Source organism: Chrysochloris asiatica, unplaced genomic scaffold, assembly GCF_000296735.1.
Source record: "Chrysochloris asiatica unplaced genomic scaffold, ChrAsi1.0 scaffold00007, whole genome shotgun sequence".
NCBI classification, from domain to species: Eukaryota; Metazoa; Chordata; class Mammalia; order Afrosoricida; family Chrysochloridae; genus Chrysochloris; species Chrysochloris asiatica.
Genome location: NW_006408525.1, coordinates 8,460,391 through 8,479,822, shown reverse-complemented (window position 1 = coordinate 8,479,822; position 19,432 = coordinate 8,460,391). Strand labels below are relative to the sequence as shown.

The following is a 19,432-nucleotide window of genomic DNA, read 5'->3' as shown; positions in this document are numbered from 1 at the left end:
CTTGTGTATTGTTTTGTCACCAGTATTTAAAATACCAGTAGGGTCACCCATGGCAGACAGGTTTCAGCAATGTTTTCAGACTAAGGTTGACTAAGAAAGCAAACCGCTTTTGAAAGATTAGCTACCAAAAAAACAAAAACAAAAACAAAAACTTATGAATAGCATTGGAACATTGTCTAACATAATGCTCCTCAGGTTGTATGTTGAATTGATATGGATGAAGTAAAGTTTTGAGGACCTTGGTTTGCTGATGGGGCTCAACTCAAAATGAGAAGAAACAGCTGCAAACATTCATTATCATCGGAACGTGGGCTATATGAAGTATTAATCTAGGAAAGTTGGAAGTCAGAAATGAAATGAACATTCCATGAATGTCAATGTTTATGGAAGGAGCAATCAAGAAATCAAACAACATGTTATATTAGGCAAATCTGCTGCAAAAGACCTTTTTACAGTGTTAGAGAGCAAAGGTGTTACTTTAAGGACTAAAGTGCCCTTGATTTAAGCCATAGTATTTTCAATTACCTATATCTGCTTATGAAAGCAAGACAACGAATAAGGAAGATCATAGAAGAACCAGTGCGTTTGAATTATGGTGTTGGCAAAGAATAGTGAATACACCGTGGACTACCTGAAGAATGAACAAATCTGTTTGGGAAGAAGTAAAGCCGAATTGCTCCTTGGAAAAAACAATGGTAAGACTTCGTCTCTCATACTTCAGACATGTTGTCAGGAAATAGTAGTCCTAGAGAGAAGGACATCATGCTTGATAAAGTAGAAGGTCAGCAAAAAAGAAAAAGATCCCAATGAGATGGCAACAACAGTGGATTCAGACATAACAGCGATTGTGGGGATGGGGTGGGACTATGAGGCAGTGCAGACTAGTTAGCACCTAACAACAACAAATCTGTACTATTTTCCACTTTTTTGTTTTAATGAGAAGGTTTATTAATTTTCTTAGAGATTACTCCATCTAGTCTACCCTGAAATCCACTTAACAGCTTCACCATTAGGAAGTTTTGTAATTACTTCCTCCTTTTTGTTGTGTAGTTGTGTTCATTATAAATTGTTATCTCTGGTTCTCTATTTTCAGTTTTATAGGTTTGTTTCACTTTAGATCCTTACAAGTTTGAGTTGACTTCTGGGTGATGGTATCATGTATGTTAATCTCAGATTGTAGTCTCTTGTTGTTTGTTCTGTGTCCAAAGAATTCCCATTAGTATTTTGGTGGTATGGTTTCTACAGATTCTTAACTGGAAATGGCCTGTTTTCTCTTGTCATATTTTGGGGACAATTTTGCTGAGTATGATTCTTGCTTGGCAATATATCTGTGTGATCGCTTTGCCTTCTTGACTGAATGATTTTTCCTCAGAAATCAGAGCTTAGTCTTACTGGTTTTATTTTGTTAGGTAACTTTTCATTTTTCTCAAGCTGCTGTCAGCATTTTTTCCTTGTCTGGTTTTGAAAAGTTCGGTTATAGTATGTCTTCGTGATTTTCTTTTGGGGGTCTATCCTGCTTCTTGAATGCTTATTTTCCCACCTTTATTATGTTAGGGAAGTTGTGTTCCAACAACTCTTCCACAATTTTCTCTACTCCTTTTGTCTCTTTCTGTTCTAGAGATCCAATCACACAGTAACTTACTCCTCTTGATGGTGTCCTATATATTCAAGCTTGCTAATTTGGCCTTCCATTGATGCACATCTATTTTTTTGCCTTTACAGTGTATCATCCATTTCTGATACACTGATAATCTTCTGAATTTCTCTTCGCAGTTTTTGCATTGCGAAACTTTTTTTTTCTTTCATTTATCTTGTTAACCTGTTTTCTGTGTTCTCCTTGCTTTCATCTACAGCTTTGTTGATCTTTCTTTCAGTCCATTGAAGATATTTAAAATATCTTTCTTTGAATTTTTTATCAAGTACTTTCAATACCTTTTTTCTTCCTCAGAAACGTTTTCTTATTCTGCATTGAAGTCACTCATTTGAGTCACTCTTTGTTATGTCTTGGTGTCAACTGAAACTGTGTTTTTTCCAAGACATTATGGTGTCATTGTATTTGTATATAATTGATGATAGTATGTCGGTGTGTTTTTAGGCACTTCCTATCTGCTTTCTGGTTGGTGTGATAGAGAATGGAAGTTCTCGCCTTGCTATTTGTGTAGCATAGTTCAGGATGGCTTTGACTGTTGTTGACTGCTGTCGAGCGTTAATCAGATGGTACAGGAGCTAGTAGTAGTGGTTCTTGCCTATTGGATGGGACTGTAATAATTAGTGCTGTGGCTGGACTGCATGGACGTGATTGCTCTCTCCTGTTGGTGTGGGACAAGAACAGGGGAGGAAAATACAGCAAAAAAGAATCATAATAACAAAATAAGAGAAAAAGCAGCAAAAGTGAATAAAACAAGACGAGAAGAATAAGAAAGAAAAAAACAGTAAAAACGGAAGATGGAAGAAACAAAGAGCTAATGGTAAAGAAAAATCAAGAAGAAAAGAAACAGAAGAAAGTAGAAAGAAGGGAAAGGAAAGAAAAAAAGAAAGAAAGAAGAAAAAAAATCTAGGGCATGGGCTGGACCCAGAGAAGAAAAATGAGAAGGCAGGGTACTGCTTTAGGATGACACCCTGCATAGGCAAAGGAACCCAGGGAAGTGCGAGGGAGGAAAAAGATGGAGGGGGTGGTGTATTCCGTCCTAGATGGAGTTCTTGTAGGCATAGGTGTTGTCTATGGTCAGGGCTCCTATCTGGAATTTGTTTATGCAGGCCCAGAGAGTAGTTAGGGGCAGGCTAGCTGGTTAAAAGAGTTCCTGTTTCTCAAGGGCTGGCTAGGAGCCTGCTCTGTGTGTTCTGCTGATCCAAAAAGTGGAGTTTCTGAGTCTCCAGACACGTCTGGTTCACCTGGCACCTGACTCATAACAGCTTGTCTCTGACTTCTGGCAGAACAGATCTGTGCAGGTGATGGTTGAGGGTAAGGGCTGGCCACACCTCTGGTCACCAACCAGGAGGGTCTAGGAAATAAAGAATTGCACTTACCTCATCACTAGCCACCAGTGTGCATCTGTGCCAACAAGGTACCATCTGAATTCATTGCTGCTCTCAACAGTGCAAGATGTATGCTAAGTCAGGCCAGCTGATAGTTCACCTATCTCCTCCTTGCTGCCCCTGCTTAACCTTCTCTCAGTCAGTATTCAGTCTACCTCTCTATTCTTTCTTCTAAGCTCAGGGTTCTAAGACTGTCTTCTGTGTCTGTTTCATTAGGTCTCTTATGTCTTTGTTGCAGGGGATCTGTATAGTGTCTGCCTAGTTCATCATCTTCAATGTATACTTACTTTTTTTATAAGACCATAATTGTTCATAAAAGGCATACAGGTTTATATGCCTTTGCTATTGCGTTACCAGTACATAAACTTTGTAGTTCATCTTATAGCCATCCTTTTATATTTTGATTCACTTGAAAACAATAATTTATATAAGTTGTCAGAGGAGAAGTATAATTATTTTCTAGATAGAAGTTATAGATTGCATTTTAGTAGAGAAAAAAACGGGTATTCTTTTGTCATGCTTAGTAGCTACCCTAGGAAATTCCACATCTTTAATGTCACAAAAATGGATATTAGTCTCTTTTAAAGTATTAAACCATAACTTGACATTTTACTTAATGTTGTTGTTAAGTGCCGTTGAGTTGGTTTCAACTCACAGAAACCCTATATAGGGTTTCCGAGGCTTTAAATCTTTGCAGGCGCTGAAAGCCTCTTCTTTCATCTGCAAAGCATTGGTAGGCTGGAATCTTGAACTTTATGGTTCGCCATCCATTACTTATTGTATGGAGTCACTACAATTCTTATATCAAGAAAAGTTATCAATCATGAATAGTCCCATTTTAAAGGCATTTTAATTTCTAAAATACTATGTTTGCAATCTTTGTATTCATTTCCTATTACTGCTGTAGCAAATCAGCACAGATTAGTGGCTAAAAAACAACTCAAATTTATTGTTCTGAATATCAGAAGTCTAAATAATTCTCGTGCTCGCTTCAGCAGCACATATGCTAAAATTGAAACGATAAAGAGAAGATCAGCATGGCCCCTGTGCAAGGATGACACGCAAATTCATGAAACGTTCCATAAAATAAGTCTCACTGGGCAACAAAGTGTCAGAAAGTTGGTTCCTTTTGGGGGTTCGAAGGGAGAATTTATTTCCTTGCCTTTGCCAGTTTCTAAAAGCTACCTGCATTCCTTGGCTTGTGACCTCTTCTTCCATCTTCAAAGCCAGAAGTGTAATGTCATCGTGCCATCTTTACTGAGTAATCCTACTTCCTTCCTCTTAAAAGAACCCTTTTACATTGAGTCCACTTGCATAAATTTGATCATCTACCCAACTGAAGATCTTTAACTTGATCACCTAACAGTATGTGACTCCCACTAGCACAGTATGTTGGCATATGGTAGACACTCGGTAAATGTTGTTTAAATTGACCCATTTCTGTTTATTAATTTACTTTAAACTCCTCTGTTAAATGAATATGGATTTTTTGTTTTTCTGTCTTCTGTATAGATGGATCAGATGGAATCGCTATCTTTGATTTGTTAGACCCAGGAGATGATCTTGACCCTGATATCATCAATATCCTTCCTGCATCTCCAACTGGTTCCCCTGTACATTCTCCAGGATCTCATTACCCCCATGGAGGTGATACTGGCAAGGTAACAATTGTTATAAAAGTAAAATTTATCTAAATGGCATTTATTAACCAAGTAATGGGATGGTATAGGAAGCAAAATACTACTTTTTTCCTTGGAAATTCAGCAGGAATTGAAACTAACAGTACATTCATGAACTTGACTGTCTTGGACATCAATACCTTAATTGTACTTTATTAAGAAGGTTTCTTAAGGCTCTGCTTGGCATTAGTCATTCTTTGGTTTTCCCTACTACTTCATTATAACTTATACTCATAGTAGTATCACATTATCTTTGAAAATCAGTAGAGGGTTCCAAGAGTTTCCATTCATGTCACAACGGTAACAGAGAACATAATAGAAATACTGATTATTTTGTATGAACACATGAAGCACAGGACACCTCACCTTTTTTAAAAACACTTAAAGTAATTTGTCTTGTCGTTCTGTTTGAAGTCTAAACTAATTAGATAGATTACATATTATTTTACATAACATCTTTATTTGTGTAAAATTATATGTAGTGTCTATTATCAATACTACGCATATATTTAGAACATACCATTTTAAAGTACAAAAGGACTTTAAATTCTTTCTTCCTTTGTTAACTAGAAAGAAATAAGATTCTTGAAAAACACCAATAATTTCTATATCATTTAATAGTTGTCCATACATATTGCCATAATGCTTTCTAAAACACCATTAACTGCATTTTATAGAGTGTGCCAGTTGAACATTGCTAAATCAAAGTCTACATTTTAGATTGGGATGGGGAGGGGAAGGGGTCAGGGATTATGAGAAACTAATAGTAGGAAATATTAGAAATTACATTGAGCTTTTTGTATTTCTTAGCTTTGAAGATTTACATACACACATTTTGAACATGGCTAAATAATACAAACTTGTTATACAGTTGCCTTGTTTATTTCTCCATGAAACTCATTCTTTTAATGCTATTACTAATTATGATATTCTCAATAACAATTGAGTTTTTTTTTTTCAGTATTCTATAGTATTTTTTTAAATTGAAAGACTGGTTGCCATTGTTATTGTTCAGTGCCGTTGAGTTGCTTCTGACTCATAGCGACACTATAGAGTTTCCAAGGAGGAACTGGTGAACTTGAATTGATGACCTTGTGGTTCAAACCAACCTTGCAGTCCATTGCGTTCCCACAGCGCCACACCAGGACTCCATTAATAAGTGGTGCCTATGTGTGTGAAGTAGGTGTATAAGATGAACTAAATAACAAATTTGTCTTTTTTAGGGTCAAGGTACTGATCGGCTACTTTCAACAGAATCTCATGATGAAGTAACTAATATTCTTCAGCAACCATTGGCCCTTGGTTACTTTGTATCAACTGCCAAAGCAGGTCCATTACCTGACTGGTTCTGGTCAGCATGTCCTCAAGCACAATATCAGTGTCCCCTTTTTCTTAAGGTATTGATATTTTGTGCCAGTTCTTAAATAATGCTAATTGATAGCTTGAAGTTATAAAAAATGTAGAAATAGTTTTTTGGTCAAAGATAGTTTTTATTTAAGTTCTAGTATGTATTGGCTCTTAAGACTCTGTAGTAGATGATAGAGTATTATGTAATTTGGAAAGAATATTTAAATTCATATGTTTGAACTTTAGTTAATTATTCTTAAGAAAACTCTTGGGACACTTACTCTTGGTATTTTCAGCAGCATACACAAAATTTTAGAGCTGGAAAAACCTTGTATTTATCTCTAGTCTAAACTTCGTTTTGTAGATGAGCCTTAAAGGTCAGAAACACTCAATCTTTCAGAATTAAGTGTCAAGACTAAACTCTGCATCTTTCAAGAATTATATTAATATTTGAATTACATCACACTGCACTCCTATTATGCTTCAACATTTTGGGGGATTAAGGAATTCATAATTCATTGTGATGGTACTTGATTTTTTTCGTTTCACTTACTATTACCTTATAAACAGTAAAACTTTTCAGTTTTGTTGGGGGAACATTTGATTTCACTTTGTGAGATCAAATGTGTCCCCAGTTCAAACTGTTTGAAACCCTTCATAAATATATATCTTTGCTTTTATTTAAACAAAAACAAACTTTTTAGGTTTGTGTAAATTGTTGTATTACAGCTATTGAGTAGTGTTCAAATAACGATATTCTCAGGTCCATAGTGCTTAATTTTATTAAAACAAATGCATGAGTATGTGACATCACTGAGGTTTTTGAGATAAATCAGAAATTTTGAAATAATAATCTAATGCCCTTTCCAGAGTTTATCTGTGCTGTTATTACTTCTACTACAAAATAATAAATTCCTGTCTGAATCACTTATATAAACCCACCAGAGGTTAACGTTTTGTTCCATAAGTCATGCAAATCTAAGTACTTGTTAACTGATTTTTACTTAAAGGGTAAAAGTTGGGTAGTATAATTTCGTTTCTTGGGTTTATAATTTTTGGTGAATACTTATACCTAATAAGCTCATTGCTATTTTTTAGTAGCTTTTGTTCCTCTAAAATCTTGGGAACCCTCGGCCACATCCCATTGAATCATTGATATTTGAGATTAAACAGAATACTTACAAATGTCAATCTGAATTACCTATTAATGAAATAATATATTTAGAGAGTGTCAGTCAGTTTTATCATATGATTGTTCTTCCCCTTTTAATAGCTGTGCAGTGTTCTAAACAGATCTTATTACAAGAACATACTCTCAAAGGATTTCTCTGAAATATTAGTCCTTAGAGTCTCGACAAAACAAAGAGTTCTTTGTTCCTTTGGGAAGCACTATTTGCACTCTGTTGTAGCTAAAGACTCTGAAAAGCAGCAGTAAACAACAAATTTACATAGCATTTCCCAAATTTACTTTAATACACAAAAAAAGGATTTTGTAACACCTATTAGTTCATGACATCAGTGTTTCAGGGAACATTTTTTTTAGGAAACACTACAAAAAGTCTAAAGAACTATCCAGATTCTTTTCTACTCAATATTTATTTGCAGAGAGGATAGTGTAAAGTGGGCATTCACCCTCAGATACAGTGTAACAAGATTAGGACTTCTGGTTCTGAATTACCAGGTAAGGCATAACTTACCATAACTTTGTTCACCTTTTTTTCATACATTCCATCTTGCTTTTATACCATAGGCAATAAAACCACCTAGTATGTTTCTCTTTGTTGGAAAAATAGTGGGTCATTGCCTAAATTATAAAAATATTTGTGTCTTGCCTAACTGATTAAAAAAATTTTTATCTTAAGGATTAAGGCACCAGTCTATAAATGAGTGCTATTATTTATAGACAGTTCAGATTTGATTTGGTTATATTTTAGAATTATGACATAAGGATTCATATATAATAATTGTAGCAGACAAAGCACTTTTTATACAGTAGAACCTTTTATACAGTATATAGAATATCTTTTCTGCAGTGAACACTACCACTATCTAGTCAAAGCTTTTTAACACTATTTTACGGTTGAAGCTTTCTGCTTCTGTGAATATTTAAAGCCTCAGAAACCCTTTACAGGGTTGCTCTGAGTTGAAACTGACTCGATAGAACATAACATAGATTAAATTATAAACAAAATAATTTGCTTTGTTAAATTGAAATGTAAAGAATGGTAACACATTCCTTTCTTCAGCTCTTCAGTGTCATACCTAAATATGTGTGGCAACTGTTACTGAACTTCCAATATGAAAAAGACAGCTAGCTGCACACTGCATTTCTTAAAGAGTTCAACTATAAATATAGCTTTATTTAAGGTTTATAGTTTTATAAGTAAAATATTTATACTTGCTTACTCCCATAACTTTTTCCATGCTAAACCTAGGTATGTCTTCTGCATAGTCTAAATTCTTTGTGACTTAGGAACAAACTGTACTCAGATCTATCAGTTTAGTGCTTCCTTAAACATTTACAGCCATAAAAAATAATAGGAAATCTTTTCTAAAGATTGTTATTAAGTAGTCTTAAAAGCTAAAGAAAAACGAGGTAAGATTCATTATAAGTTAACCACCTAAAAAGAAAAAATAGTTAAGTAAGAAGAAGCATCTTTATAGGGGCTCTCATTCATTACATAGGAATAAAATATGTATCATTAAAGAACATTTGTTAGGAGAATAAGGTAAGACCAAAAAACAGGTGTTTTTTTCCACTTGGATGACTGGTTTTCTGTTCATTTTTAGGCCTCTTTGCACCTCCACGTGCCTTCAGTGCAATCTGACGAGCTGCTTCACAGTAAACACTCCCATCCACTTGACTCAAATCAGACTTCAGATGTCCTCAGGTACTGCTCTGTGTATCATTAAGGGTTTCCATTGCAACTGTAAAGGGATGTAATGTTGGCCCTTCTGCTTTTTTTTTTTTTTTTGGCAAGTGTTTATAATTGTGTATCTTGGACCTCTAGATAAGTTGTATCATTCATAATGAATTACCTTTATCCCCCCAAAACTCTCTACTGCACACCTCCCACCCTTTTTTAAAGTGACTTTGAATATTTGGTGCCATAATTAGAAACTGTTTCTAGAATGTACATTTAGATAACGCTGACTTACATAGCTTATTTGCATTTTAGGTTTGTTTTGGAACAGTACAATGCACTCTCCTGGCTAACCTGTGACCCTGCAATCCAGGACAGACGCTCATGTCTCCCAATTCATTTTGTGGTGCTGAATCAGTTATATAACTTTATCATGAATATGCTGTGACCTTCATTTGATGGAACTGTGCAAGAAAAGAACAAGGATAAAAGGCTATTTCACTGCAGGATTAAGTTGCAATTATCTTCTCAGTGAAAGTCATTTGTGATGGGGGCTAATTCTTATTACTTCAACAAATATTGTTTTGACTTTGGGGGAGGGGCTATAGCCCTGCTATTTTTCATTAATTATACTGAACACTTTAGGATGATGACTGATTATACAAAACGTATTATAACATTTTCGTAGCAAAAATTAACCTTTTTTTTTTCCAGTCACAGTATTTGTGAAAAGTAATGAGCCATAGTACCCAGTCATGTTAAAAGAATATTAAAAAGCATGGAAAGGAAACATGAGGAACAATGAATTTCAACTTATGGCTTCAGAACATCAAGATGTTCTTGTATTGGATTATAGTACCTAGTATTCAAAAATGCCTGCATCTCTTATTTATTGTAAGTTTTTAAATGTAAAATTGTCTTATATTTCTTAACCTCTTTTATAAAAATTTTCCTAGAAGGTTTATACTGCCTTCTTGCTTTAAAGCAATTGGTCTAAAATATATGTAATCGTCTTAATTAAAAAGTTGCAGTAGGGTTGCTTTTAGAGTATTATTTTTTTGTAAGGGGGTGGGTGGGACAGTAAATTTGTATTGTCTCAATGTACAGTTTAATGGGGCTAGAGAGGGAATAATGTCCATACATTATTGTGTGTGGAGAATTTACAGCTAAGCTGTAGTTGCAGAGTACATGTACAGTAATGAAGTTCACTGTGTTTATAAATTGAAAAGGTACCAGGTCTTACAGCATTTTATATATCACACCTTTACAGAATAACATGATGGCAATATACAAGTGATATTGTTAGGTGGTTTAACTTAGAATAAAATGAAAATTCATCAGTTATATTTTGTACTATGATTTAGGGCTATGACTAATATTTCAGGCCATTTCCAGTGAAAGAAACTTAGTTTTACAAGAAAACCATTTGCTACTGAATGCTTAAACTAATTTTGGTGTTTAATGTTACATGCTTAAATGTTTTTCATTTTCAACAGTGGCACATCTAGGCATGGGAGTTATTAAGAAATTTATCTTAAGGATCTACTATAAGGTTGAAATTTAGCCCAGCTCTAGGCATTTTACAAATTATTTTAAGAGAAGTCACTCTTGATTGATTGACTTTTGTTTTCGTTTTGTTTTGTTTTAAATTAAAGATTGGGAATGTGTGTGAGAGTATGTGCATATGTATGGGTGTGTGTGTGTGTGTGTGTGCGTGCAATCAAACTGTGGTGTAAATAGATTCTCAGTGAATTCTGGTATTCAAACTCTATTCCACTAGTGAAAGAACCATTTTCTAAACTTAAGCTGTATCCCTTTGTCTTTTTTATTTATTTAATTTTCTTGGTTTGGAGATGGTAGTCCCAAACACCAGAGTCTGTACTTTTCTATCACACAGCTCATAATAAGGTAGGCATATGCCAAGGAGGTTCTCACCTCCCTAAAGAAGGGACTTGAATTTTAGGGACTTTAACTCACCCCTTCCTTCAATACAATTTCCCCCTCTTGTTTGCACATGCCAAGATAACTGCTTTTATGCAGACTTTACCCCCTTGAAAAATCCTTCCTACAGTGCTGCTCACAAGAGAGCCCAAGTCAGCCTCTTAACTGTGTCGCTGACTTGAATTCACAGTCACCAAGTCTACCTATCTTTCTTGGAAGCAGTCTAGTAAAATTCCTATTTGTATATTCACTAATTCTCTAAAAGGACAAAATCAATTGTATTTGCAAAACTCTTATTTTATTTTTTTTTAACTGAAACTTGTTTTGTGAATACTCTATATGCTTAGCTTAAATATCACTTTCTTATGAACAATATAACTTCAAATTGTATATATGAAAACATTAGCAAGTCTTCTTTTTTCTATTAAAAATCAATTGATGACAAAGTTTTTCAATTATTCAAAATAATGCAATTCCAATTATCAGCATATTTTGATATTAAAATTAATGTCACATCTCTACATTTGTTTTTAAATTATGCTAACAAACCACAGATTATGTTGGCATAGTTCTTTCATTTTTTTTAAAAAACTTGTCTGAGATTTGAGGGAAACTGTGCTTATTTCAAATTTCTAAAATGAGTATCCATTTTTATAAACTTAGTTCAATGGTGACTTTAAATAAAAGCTGTATTCTCAGTTATTTAAAATCACTAGCCTATAAAAAGTATTCCCTGACAGTGTATTTTCTATAGAGCCATAAGAGGAGTACCCAGTATACAATTCCTTCCTATCTGGGAATCAGGGAGTACTAACCAAATTTACAGGATTAACTGGTTTAAAAAATTTTTTCTTCCCTTCATATGGCAGTTCACACAGAAATTCAAAATTATTAAGCAGCCATTAGAAAATGTGAGGGAACTTTATTTCAGAAAAAAACAAATTAAGTCTTTTATACCGGATGATGGATCTGATTTACTGATGTACTGTCACAGACAAGAGTTTTGTTGTATTTAAATAGGCTTCAAAATACAGTTTTTACCAGTGGATCACCAATCCTTGACTTCTTTGTTACAGTACTAACGTCTGTTTTCTGTGTAGTTATCCATTATGAAGCAGGGTGGAAGTTCAGTATTTTGGCATTTGGAAAGATTAGTTATATAATGTCTGCTTCCAGCCAGTGAGAAACATCTAGCCATACCTTTCTTATGCAAGCCATTCAGTTATCAGGACTGTGAATTAACACTGTATGAAAAAATTTTCTGTACACCCTATTGTTTGGCCATAAGGCCACCAAGTGTACTTATATGTAATCCTTAAATTTTAAAGTAGCTGTAATTTTTAAATCTTTCTAAACTTTTTCTTAAACCACTAAAATTAAGCTCTTACTACTTAGTCAACTATCCTCAGCTGTATTCGTACTCAGTTGTCAGTATGGCACAGATTACTGTATTAAAATACTCTCCTTTCGTCTTCATATTTACCTTCGGAGGTAATTTTTTAACTTAATGTGTTACTACAAAGATTTGCAGATCTTTAATCAAGCACTATGTTAATACTGTAATATCAAAATACTATGTCGCATTATTTAAAATGTTCAAATTGAATAGATTAAAAGGAAGTTTTTAAATGCTGTTGCATCATATAATTTGCTACTCATCCACTATGGCATCGCATATTAGTAGTCTATTAATACATTTAATGTTGCATGAGTGATATTTTGGTCTGGGTTTCCTCTTAAGAGTTCAGTTTGTCTAAATTAAAGAAAATACTTTTGCCACACATTTTAATTTTGCTCCCCATCCTAAAACAATCAGCTGGAAATCTTAACCTTCTGGTTTTGCTTGGTGTTTTAATGGGCCCAGAACTGTAGTTTAAATTTTTGTATATGTATTTTCTTTTTTGTGGAGTATTAATTAAAAAACTGGATTTGGGACCTAAAATACTCCTCAGGTTGATATAGTCATGAAATTTTAAAATAGCTTTAGTTTTCAAAATAAACTGGATTTGTGGACCTAAAAAGTTACTGAGTTAAAACTACAAATTGTAACGTCATTACTGGACATGTCAGCATCAACCCTCTCAAAATAGCTTGGTCACTTTACAAAGGGGCGTTTTAAAGTTGTTGTTTAGCGGTGACATTTAATATGGTCCAATTGCTTTTTTTTTTTTTTTTTTAACGTGACAAAAAGAAAAAGGAACAAACACTATTGCTGCCGAATGCCATAACACTGAGTTGTACAAATTGTGATTGAGGAAATGAAAAGGTTTATACTTTTTAAAAAAAAGGAAAAAAAAAGAAAAAAAGAAAACAAAAAGCAAAACTTCAAATGGAATAAATTATTCATGAAGCCTTCATTGTGGTGTCTTATTCTGTTGAAACTGTTTTCTTGGTAAATATTGCAAAATTAGTAGCCTTATGATTTTTGTCTTATTTATAAATTGGAAGGGGCAATATAGGAATTGATAAGTGAGCTTTTAACTTGTCTACCTGAAGTAATTGAAAAAAACCATTTCAATCGTAATATTATTATGTAGGGCAATCGTATATGTATATGTACATATATACCAGTCTCTTTTGAACTGATGAATGTGACAATCCAAGTTCCTAAAGCTACCTTCAAATATTTAGAGCTTAGCTCTGTCCTATTTTTACTTGGTTGCATGGAGTTTGAAGCATATAAAGAAATATTCTGATGTGAGCAACTTACTATAAATAGCTCTACTCATTTCTGGAAGCAACCATTTTAAAAAATTGCCCAGATTTAAACAGAGTAGGGAGATAGCCCAAAATGCTGTGGTCTTTTTAAAATAGTTGCTGCCAGCAAATTTTTTATGGTTCTTTAGAAGGAGGTGTATATTGTTAAAACAGCCTATATCATAAATTATTTTCTGTATTACAGCTTATATTATCTCTGATTTGTTTTTACTGTTTTTACTATGTAGTTTTATGTATAACTAAAACTATGCAAATCAAACCTTTTTTGGTATTCACCTCTTGCATGACTGCACACAAACTTTTTATATTTGTAGTTTTCAGTATTGAAAACCTGGGTCTGAATAATCCTCCTGAGTGCTTTACTAAAGAAAATGAATTTTTTTTTTAAGTATCAAATGCTTGTTTGTACTATGCATAAGGTATTGGTAGAGAATTCAAGCCACTTTATTAGAGATAGACACGTTTGCTACCATCAGCAGATAGTTTTTACATTTGGCCTGGTGTAATCCAGTTTGGTGAAATCCAAGCCTTGAAAGCCTAAAGTACTAGTGAGTCCCTTCCCTGATAATCTTTTCTTGCAAAATTTTCTGCCAGTGTTGTACTTGTGAATTCCTTTAAAGAACTAAACTATAAGAAGTAAAAGCATGTGAAACATGATGAACATTTTGATATGTTCTAGAAGGAATTAATAAATTGAAGATGGACATTATTTTGACCTCTTGGTATTACTAACATATTATTTATGAATATAAGTGTATGTGTTAATTAAATTGGTGAGGTAGCCTGAAATAACGTCAGCTTACTATTCTAGATAGAAATTGCAACATTTACTGGCAGTTTTTGTCTTTTTCTGCTTAGTGATTTTATTATTTAAATGTGTCTGAAATAGAATTGTTACAGAATATTTGGGAAACGTGGTCATTATAGGTATTTTAAAAATCTAAAGGCAAATCTACTTTAGGATAAAATTAGAAGTGCAGCTTGAACCATATTCAAACCATTTGGAACAAATGTATTTTCTTGGGAAATATGGATGTTAGGTAAGAACCATTATCTTTTAAGCATGTTAAGTGAAAATGTATAGCCTTTGTTTAACAGGTATTAAGGGACTTTTAGTTGATTGGCTTAGTTCAGAGAAGTCAATGTTGTTCACCCCCAAAGAACCTTTGCTTGAGAATCAACTCCAGAGGGCACTTGGTTATTTAAAAAATCCACATAATCAAAACCAAGGGAGTAAGGAAGAGAGTCTGTGTTTTTAACTTACAGTCAAAGATAAATCTAATGGTTTGGAATGTGTTCCAGAAGCATCTATTTTGTGAGTAATTGTACGGCACTTTAAAACCAGCACTGAACTGCTAACTACAGGTTGGTGGTTCAAATCCACCAGCTGCTCCTTGGAAGCCCTTGGAAACAGGTTTCCTATACAGGCTCTCTGTGAGTCAGAAGTGACTCAACAGAGCTTAAACCACCTAGTTCTCAGTATCTTCCTGGGTATGTTCTAGGAGAGTTCTCAATCATAGATGACAAATTCAAGATGCCACACTCCTCAGAGTTCTATAGCTCTAGCCAGTAATTCTTTTTAGTTTGATAGAAATTGATGATGTTTGAGTTGGCTTTTATTTCCTCTAGAATGTGTGAAGGGTAACTCCCTGAAGTTCTGCTAATTTATTAATGTCCTCAATTACTTGGAAACTGGCAGTTTTTACTTTCTGTGTTGTTAAAGGGTTAGTGATTTAAAATTTCCTTATTTTGCCACTATCTAATTACAGTGGACCAAAAAACCTTATTGAATGTTAAACCCTATTGTAGCTTACAGACTTGCATTCTGAAGGCAGAATTTTACATTTGGTTCTGACATTATCATTTTGTCCTTGAGCAAATATTATCACCAACACAAAAAACAAAAAACCACCTGATCCATCTAACGTTTTATTTGCCTTAGTTGCTTAAGCATCATATACAAAGAGGTTTGAGTACTGGAGTTCTGTCAACCTAGAACTATGTCTCTAATGATACATGATAGAACATGGCTAGGCCAATTCAATTCAATATTTGATCTATTACTGAAAGATACCTACTTAGTTAAAACTAAACCAGATAGCTAGCATTAAAGGACCAAAAGATCTTGACAGGCTGAAACAATGGAAGGAATCTTACACGATAATACAGTTAACACTATTGAGGATAATGGTAAAAAGCACTGCATGATAACAGAAGTCTATTAAGATCCTTTTATTTTTGGAATTACTCTAGTTCCAAGGAATATTTGCCCTCCTCTAAATATCTAGATCTAATTTCTTAAAGGTTATTTACTTGGTGTCATAATCCACATTAGGAACCCTGGTGTGGCGCAGTAGAATAAAGCATAGGACTGCTAACCACAGGGTCCACAGTTCAAATCCACCAGCCACCATTCCCTGTACCTTGTCACTGTGAATCGGAACCAACTTGAGGGGCACTTAACAATATACATGAAGCTCCTAATATACCGGAAATACCGAAGTTAACTCAAACTTTGTTCTTCCCCCAGTCTGGTTGAAAAATAGATAAAATGGAAAAGAGTAAATCAAAGCAAAGCAGGTTAATCAAAAGAACTATTCTGTTTTAACCTAAAAGTATGTTGTGATTGATAGGTGTCATCGAGTTGATTCCAACTGATAGCAGTCCTATGTACAACCAAGTATGATGTTCTTATCCAGAAATTGGTCCCTCTGATAACATGTCAGAAGTATGTGAAATGAAGTCTCACCGTCCTTGGTTCTCAGGAGCATTCTGGTTGTACTTCCATGGCAGATTTGTTTGTTCTGGCAATCCGTGGTACTTTCAATCCATATTCTTCAGCAACACCATAATTCAGATGCATCGATTCTTTGATCTTTACTCACTGTAAAAAGCATATGAGGTGACTTAAAAACACCCTGGTTTGGGTCAAGTTCACCTTAACCCTAAAAGAGGAGTCTTCGTTTTTGTTCTTTAACAATTTGAAAGGTATTTTGCAGCGTAATTGCCAAATGCAATGTGTCATTTGATTTCTTGACTGCTGCTTCCATGAGAGTTGATTTTGGATCCAAATAAAACGAAATCCTTGACAATGTCAACCTTATCTTTTCTCTGTTTATCATATTTATTGGTCCAATTTTGATGATTTTTGTTTTCTTTACCTTGAGTTGTGATCCACACTGAAGGCTGTATTCCTTGATCTTCACTAGTAAGTGCTTCAAGTCCTTTGCTTTCTGCAAGCAAGGTTGTGTAGTCTGTAAACCACAAGTTATTAATGATCCTTCCTCTAATACTGATGTCACCTTCTTATAGTCCAGCTTCTCCTAAGATTATTTGCATAACATATAGATTGAATAAGTATGATGAAAGGATGCAACCCTGACACACATCTTTTCTGATTTGAAACCATACAGTATCCCGTTTGTTCTATTTGAATGAGTACCTCTTGCATAAGCACTACAACCTGTTTTGGAATTCCCATTCTTCTCAATGTTACCCCAAATTGTTATGACCCATATAGTCAAATGCCTTTGTATAGTAAAGAAAACACAAGCAAATCTTTCTGGTATTCTCTGCTTTTACCAAAATCCATCTGATGTCAGAAATTATATCCCTTGTTCCATGTCCTCTTCTGAATCCAAGTTCAGTTTCTGGAAGCTCTTGTTAATGTACTATTGCAGCTGTTTTGTTTTGTTTTTTTTTTCAGCAAAATTTTGCTGCATGTGATATTAAAGACAATCTGATTTAAAAATGGACAAAGGACATTCATGCAGCCCACAAATACGTGAATAAATGTTCATAATCGTTAAGTGCCATCGAGTCGGTTCCGACCCATAGTGACCCTCCCTGTACAGGGTTTCCGAGGCTGTAAATCTTTATGGGAGCAGGAAGCCTCATCTTTCTCCCGCAGAGCAGCTGGTAGTTTGGAACTGCTGACCTTAAGGTTTGCAGCCCGATTCGTAACCACTACACTACCAGAGCATTAGCCATTAGAAAATTGAGAATAAAAACAATTAAGAACCCCCTAAACTGTAACCCTCTGTCATCTTTCAGATCTAGAACTGAACTTACCCCCATGGCTCAATTTTCAGTCAAACAATAGATAGGTTTATACAGGGAACAACATTAGGGCAGGGCGATACACACACCTTGAAATAATATGCCATTTAGGATTTTTTTTTAAAGCCAGCATTTTACCCAAGGGCATAGCTGAGAACCGTGATTAAAGGAGGAGGAATGGACACACAGAAGTGGGGCAAGTGATGCCACCTTGTAGGAATTGAAATCAGTGAAATGTGTATGAACTGAACACATTTCTGTAAACCACATAATTCACAAAAAGTCAAACAAAAAAGATTTCACCCCAACTTTAAAAGCAAAGTTAAAACTAGCAAGGGTGTGGAGAGACTGGAACCCTCATATACTTCTGGTGGATCTGTAAAATGATACAATCACTGGAAAGCAGTATAGCATTTCTTTAAAACCTTGCAAATAGAAATACCATATGACCTAGACAAGAGCCATGACAGGAATAACTATACAATACTGTTCATTTCAGTACTATTCCCAATAGCAAAAAGATGGAAACAATCTATACTCATGAGTACCAGATAAACTTGTGCACTGATACAATGAAATATTACACAATGTTTTAAGAACAAATCTGAAACACCTTATAGCATGGTTAAACCTAGAGGACATGCTGAATGGAATAAGTCACAAAAGTCCAACTATATGAAATACAAGAAGTCGGATGTGTTGTGTTAATGGGTAAAGGGAAAGGTAATATACAAGAGGGAGGTCAGCCAAAAAAATAGGACAGACAAAGACACTGGGAGGAGTGCAAAAGTTAAAAGGCAACAGGTAAACAATTCTGCAATAAGTGATCTAGGAGCAGATGAAGGCATAGATACACAGGATGAGAGGAATACATTATATATATATATATATATGTTTGTCAGGATATTTGCATATGGATATTTATACATATACATGAATATGGTGAAACATACCGGGAGTAAAGTTATGAAAACCTGAGGCATAACCAAATAACGAGAGGGAATGAGGCCTCAGAACCAAGGTCTTAGAAGGCAGCAAAGTTAACTGGCATGGCATAGCCCACAAAGACAGTGCTGTACAACCACTTTGATAAGCAGCAAGTAGGATCTTAGAAGCCCATGAGCGAGCATCTAAGGTGCAACTATTGGTCTCCCTGTGTGATGGAAAGAAGAGTGAAGAAAAGTGGAAATAAGTCCAGTGGACTAATGGACCACATGAACATCTGGACACAGACCAGAGAGCTAGATGATGCCAGCTACCACAACCAACTGCTCAGAAAGGGATCACATTAGATCCAAAGGGCATGGAGGAAGGTAGAGTCTCCAGTGAATAGTATCCAGCCTGTCCAGGAAGGGCTGATGAAACGAAATACAGATGGGTCTCTTGTGATGCAATAGTGAATAATTGTTATCAGGACTGATTGTGAGGGTTGGAAATCTAAAGGTGGACATTTTGTAGCAAAGAGGGGAGTGATTAACTTTTCAGTCTAGGAGCGGAGGACCCTAGGACCATCAATGGAGAAAAGCGGAGAGTGGGATCCTACCCAGAGAAGCGGTGAGGCCTGAGATGGAGGCAGAGAAGACGACGTCAAGAGATGGTATGGCTGGGGACTTGGGATCAGGAGATGGAAAGGTGCTGAGAACTGTGGTGGGGGTTGCAGGCTTACAGGGTACACCCTTTGGTTGGGTGAGAATGCATGGATGGGATGGCAACTATGCCAATGAAATGAAAGATGATAGGATGAATGTAAAATTAATGTTCTCCCATGGAGACTATCACACAATTCAC

The 19,432-nt window shown here is 35.0% G+C and overlaps 1 protein-coding gene across 1 annotated transcript in view; it reads left to right on the top strand.

The window, feature by feature from the left end:
• MED13 (mediator complex subunit 13) overlaps nucleotides 1-9,436 on the top strand; it is a 118,892-nt gene extending 109,456 nt beyond the window's left edge. Inside the window, exons 27-30 of the mRNA XM_006832362.1 lie at nucleotides 4,549-4,697; nucleotides 5,939-6,112; nucleotides 8,853-8,953; nucleotides 9,242-9,436. Of these exons, the coding sequence (XP_006832425.1) occupies nucleotides 4,549-4,697; nucleotides 5,939-6,112; nucleotides 8,853-8,953; nucleotides 9,242-9,374 (557 nt within the window). The 3' untranslated portion in view covers nucleotides 9,375-9,436. The remainder of the gene's footprint in view (nucleotides 1-4,548; nucleotides 4,698-5,938; nucleotides 6,113-8,852; nucleotides 8,954-9,241) is intronic.
• Nucleotides 9,437-19,432: the final 9,996 nt, after the last annotated feature.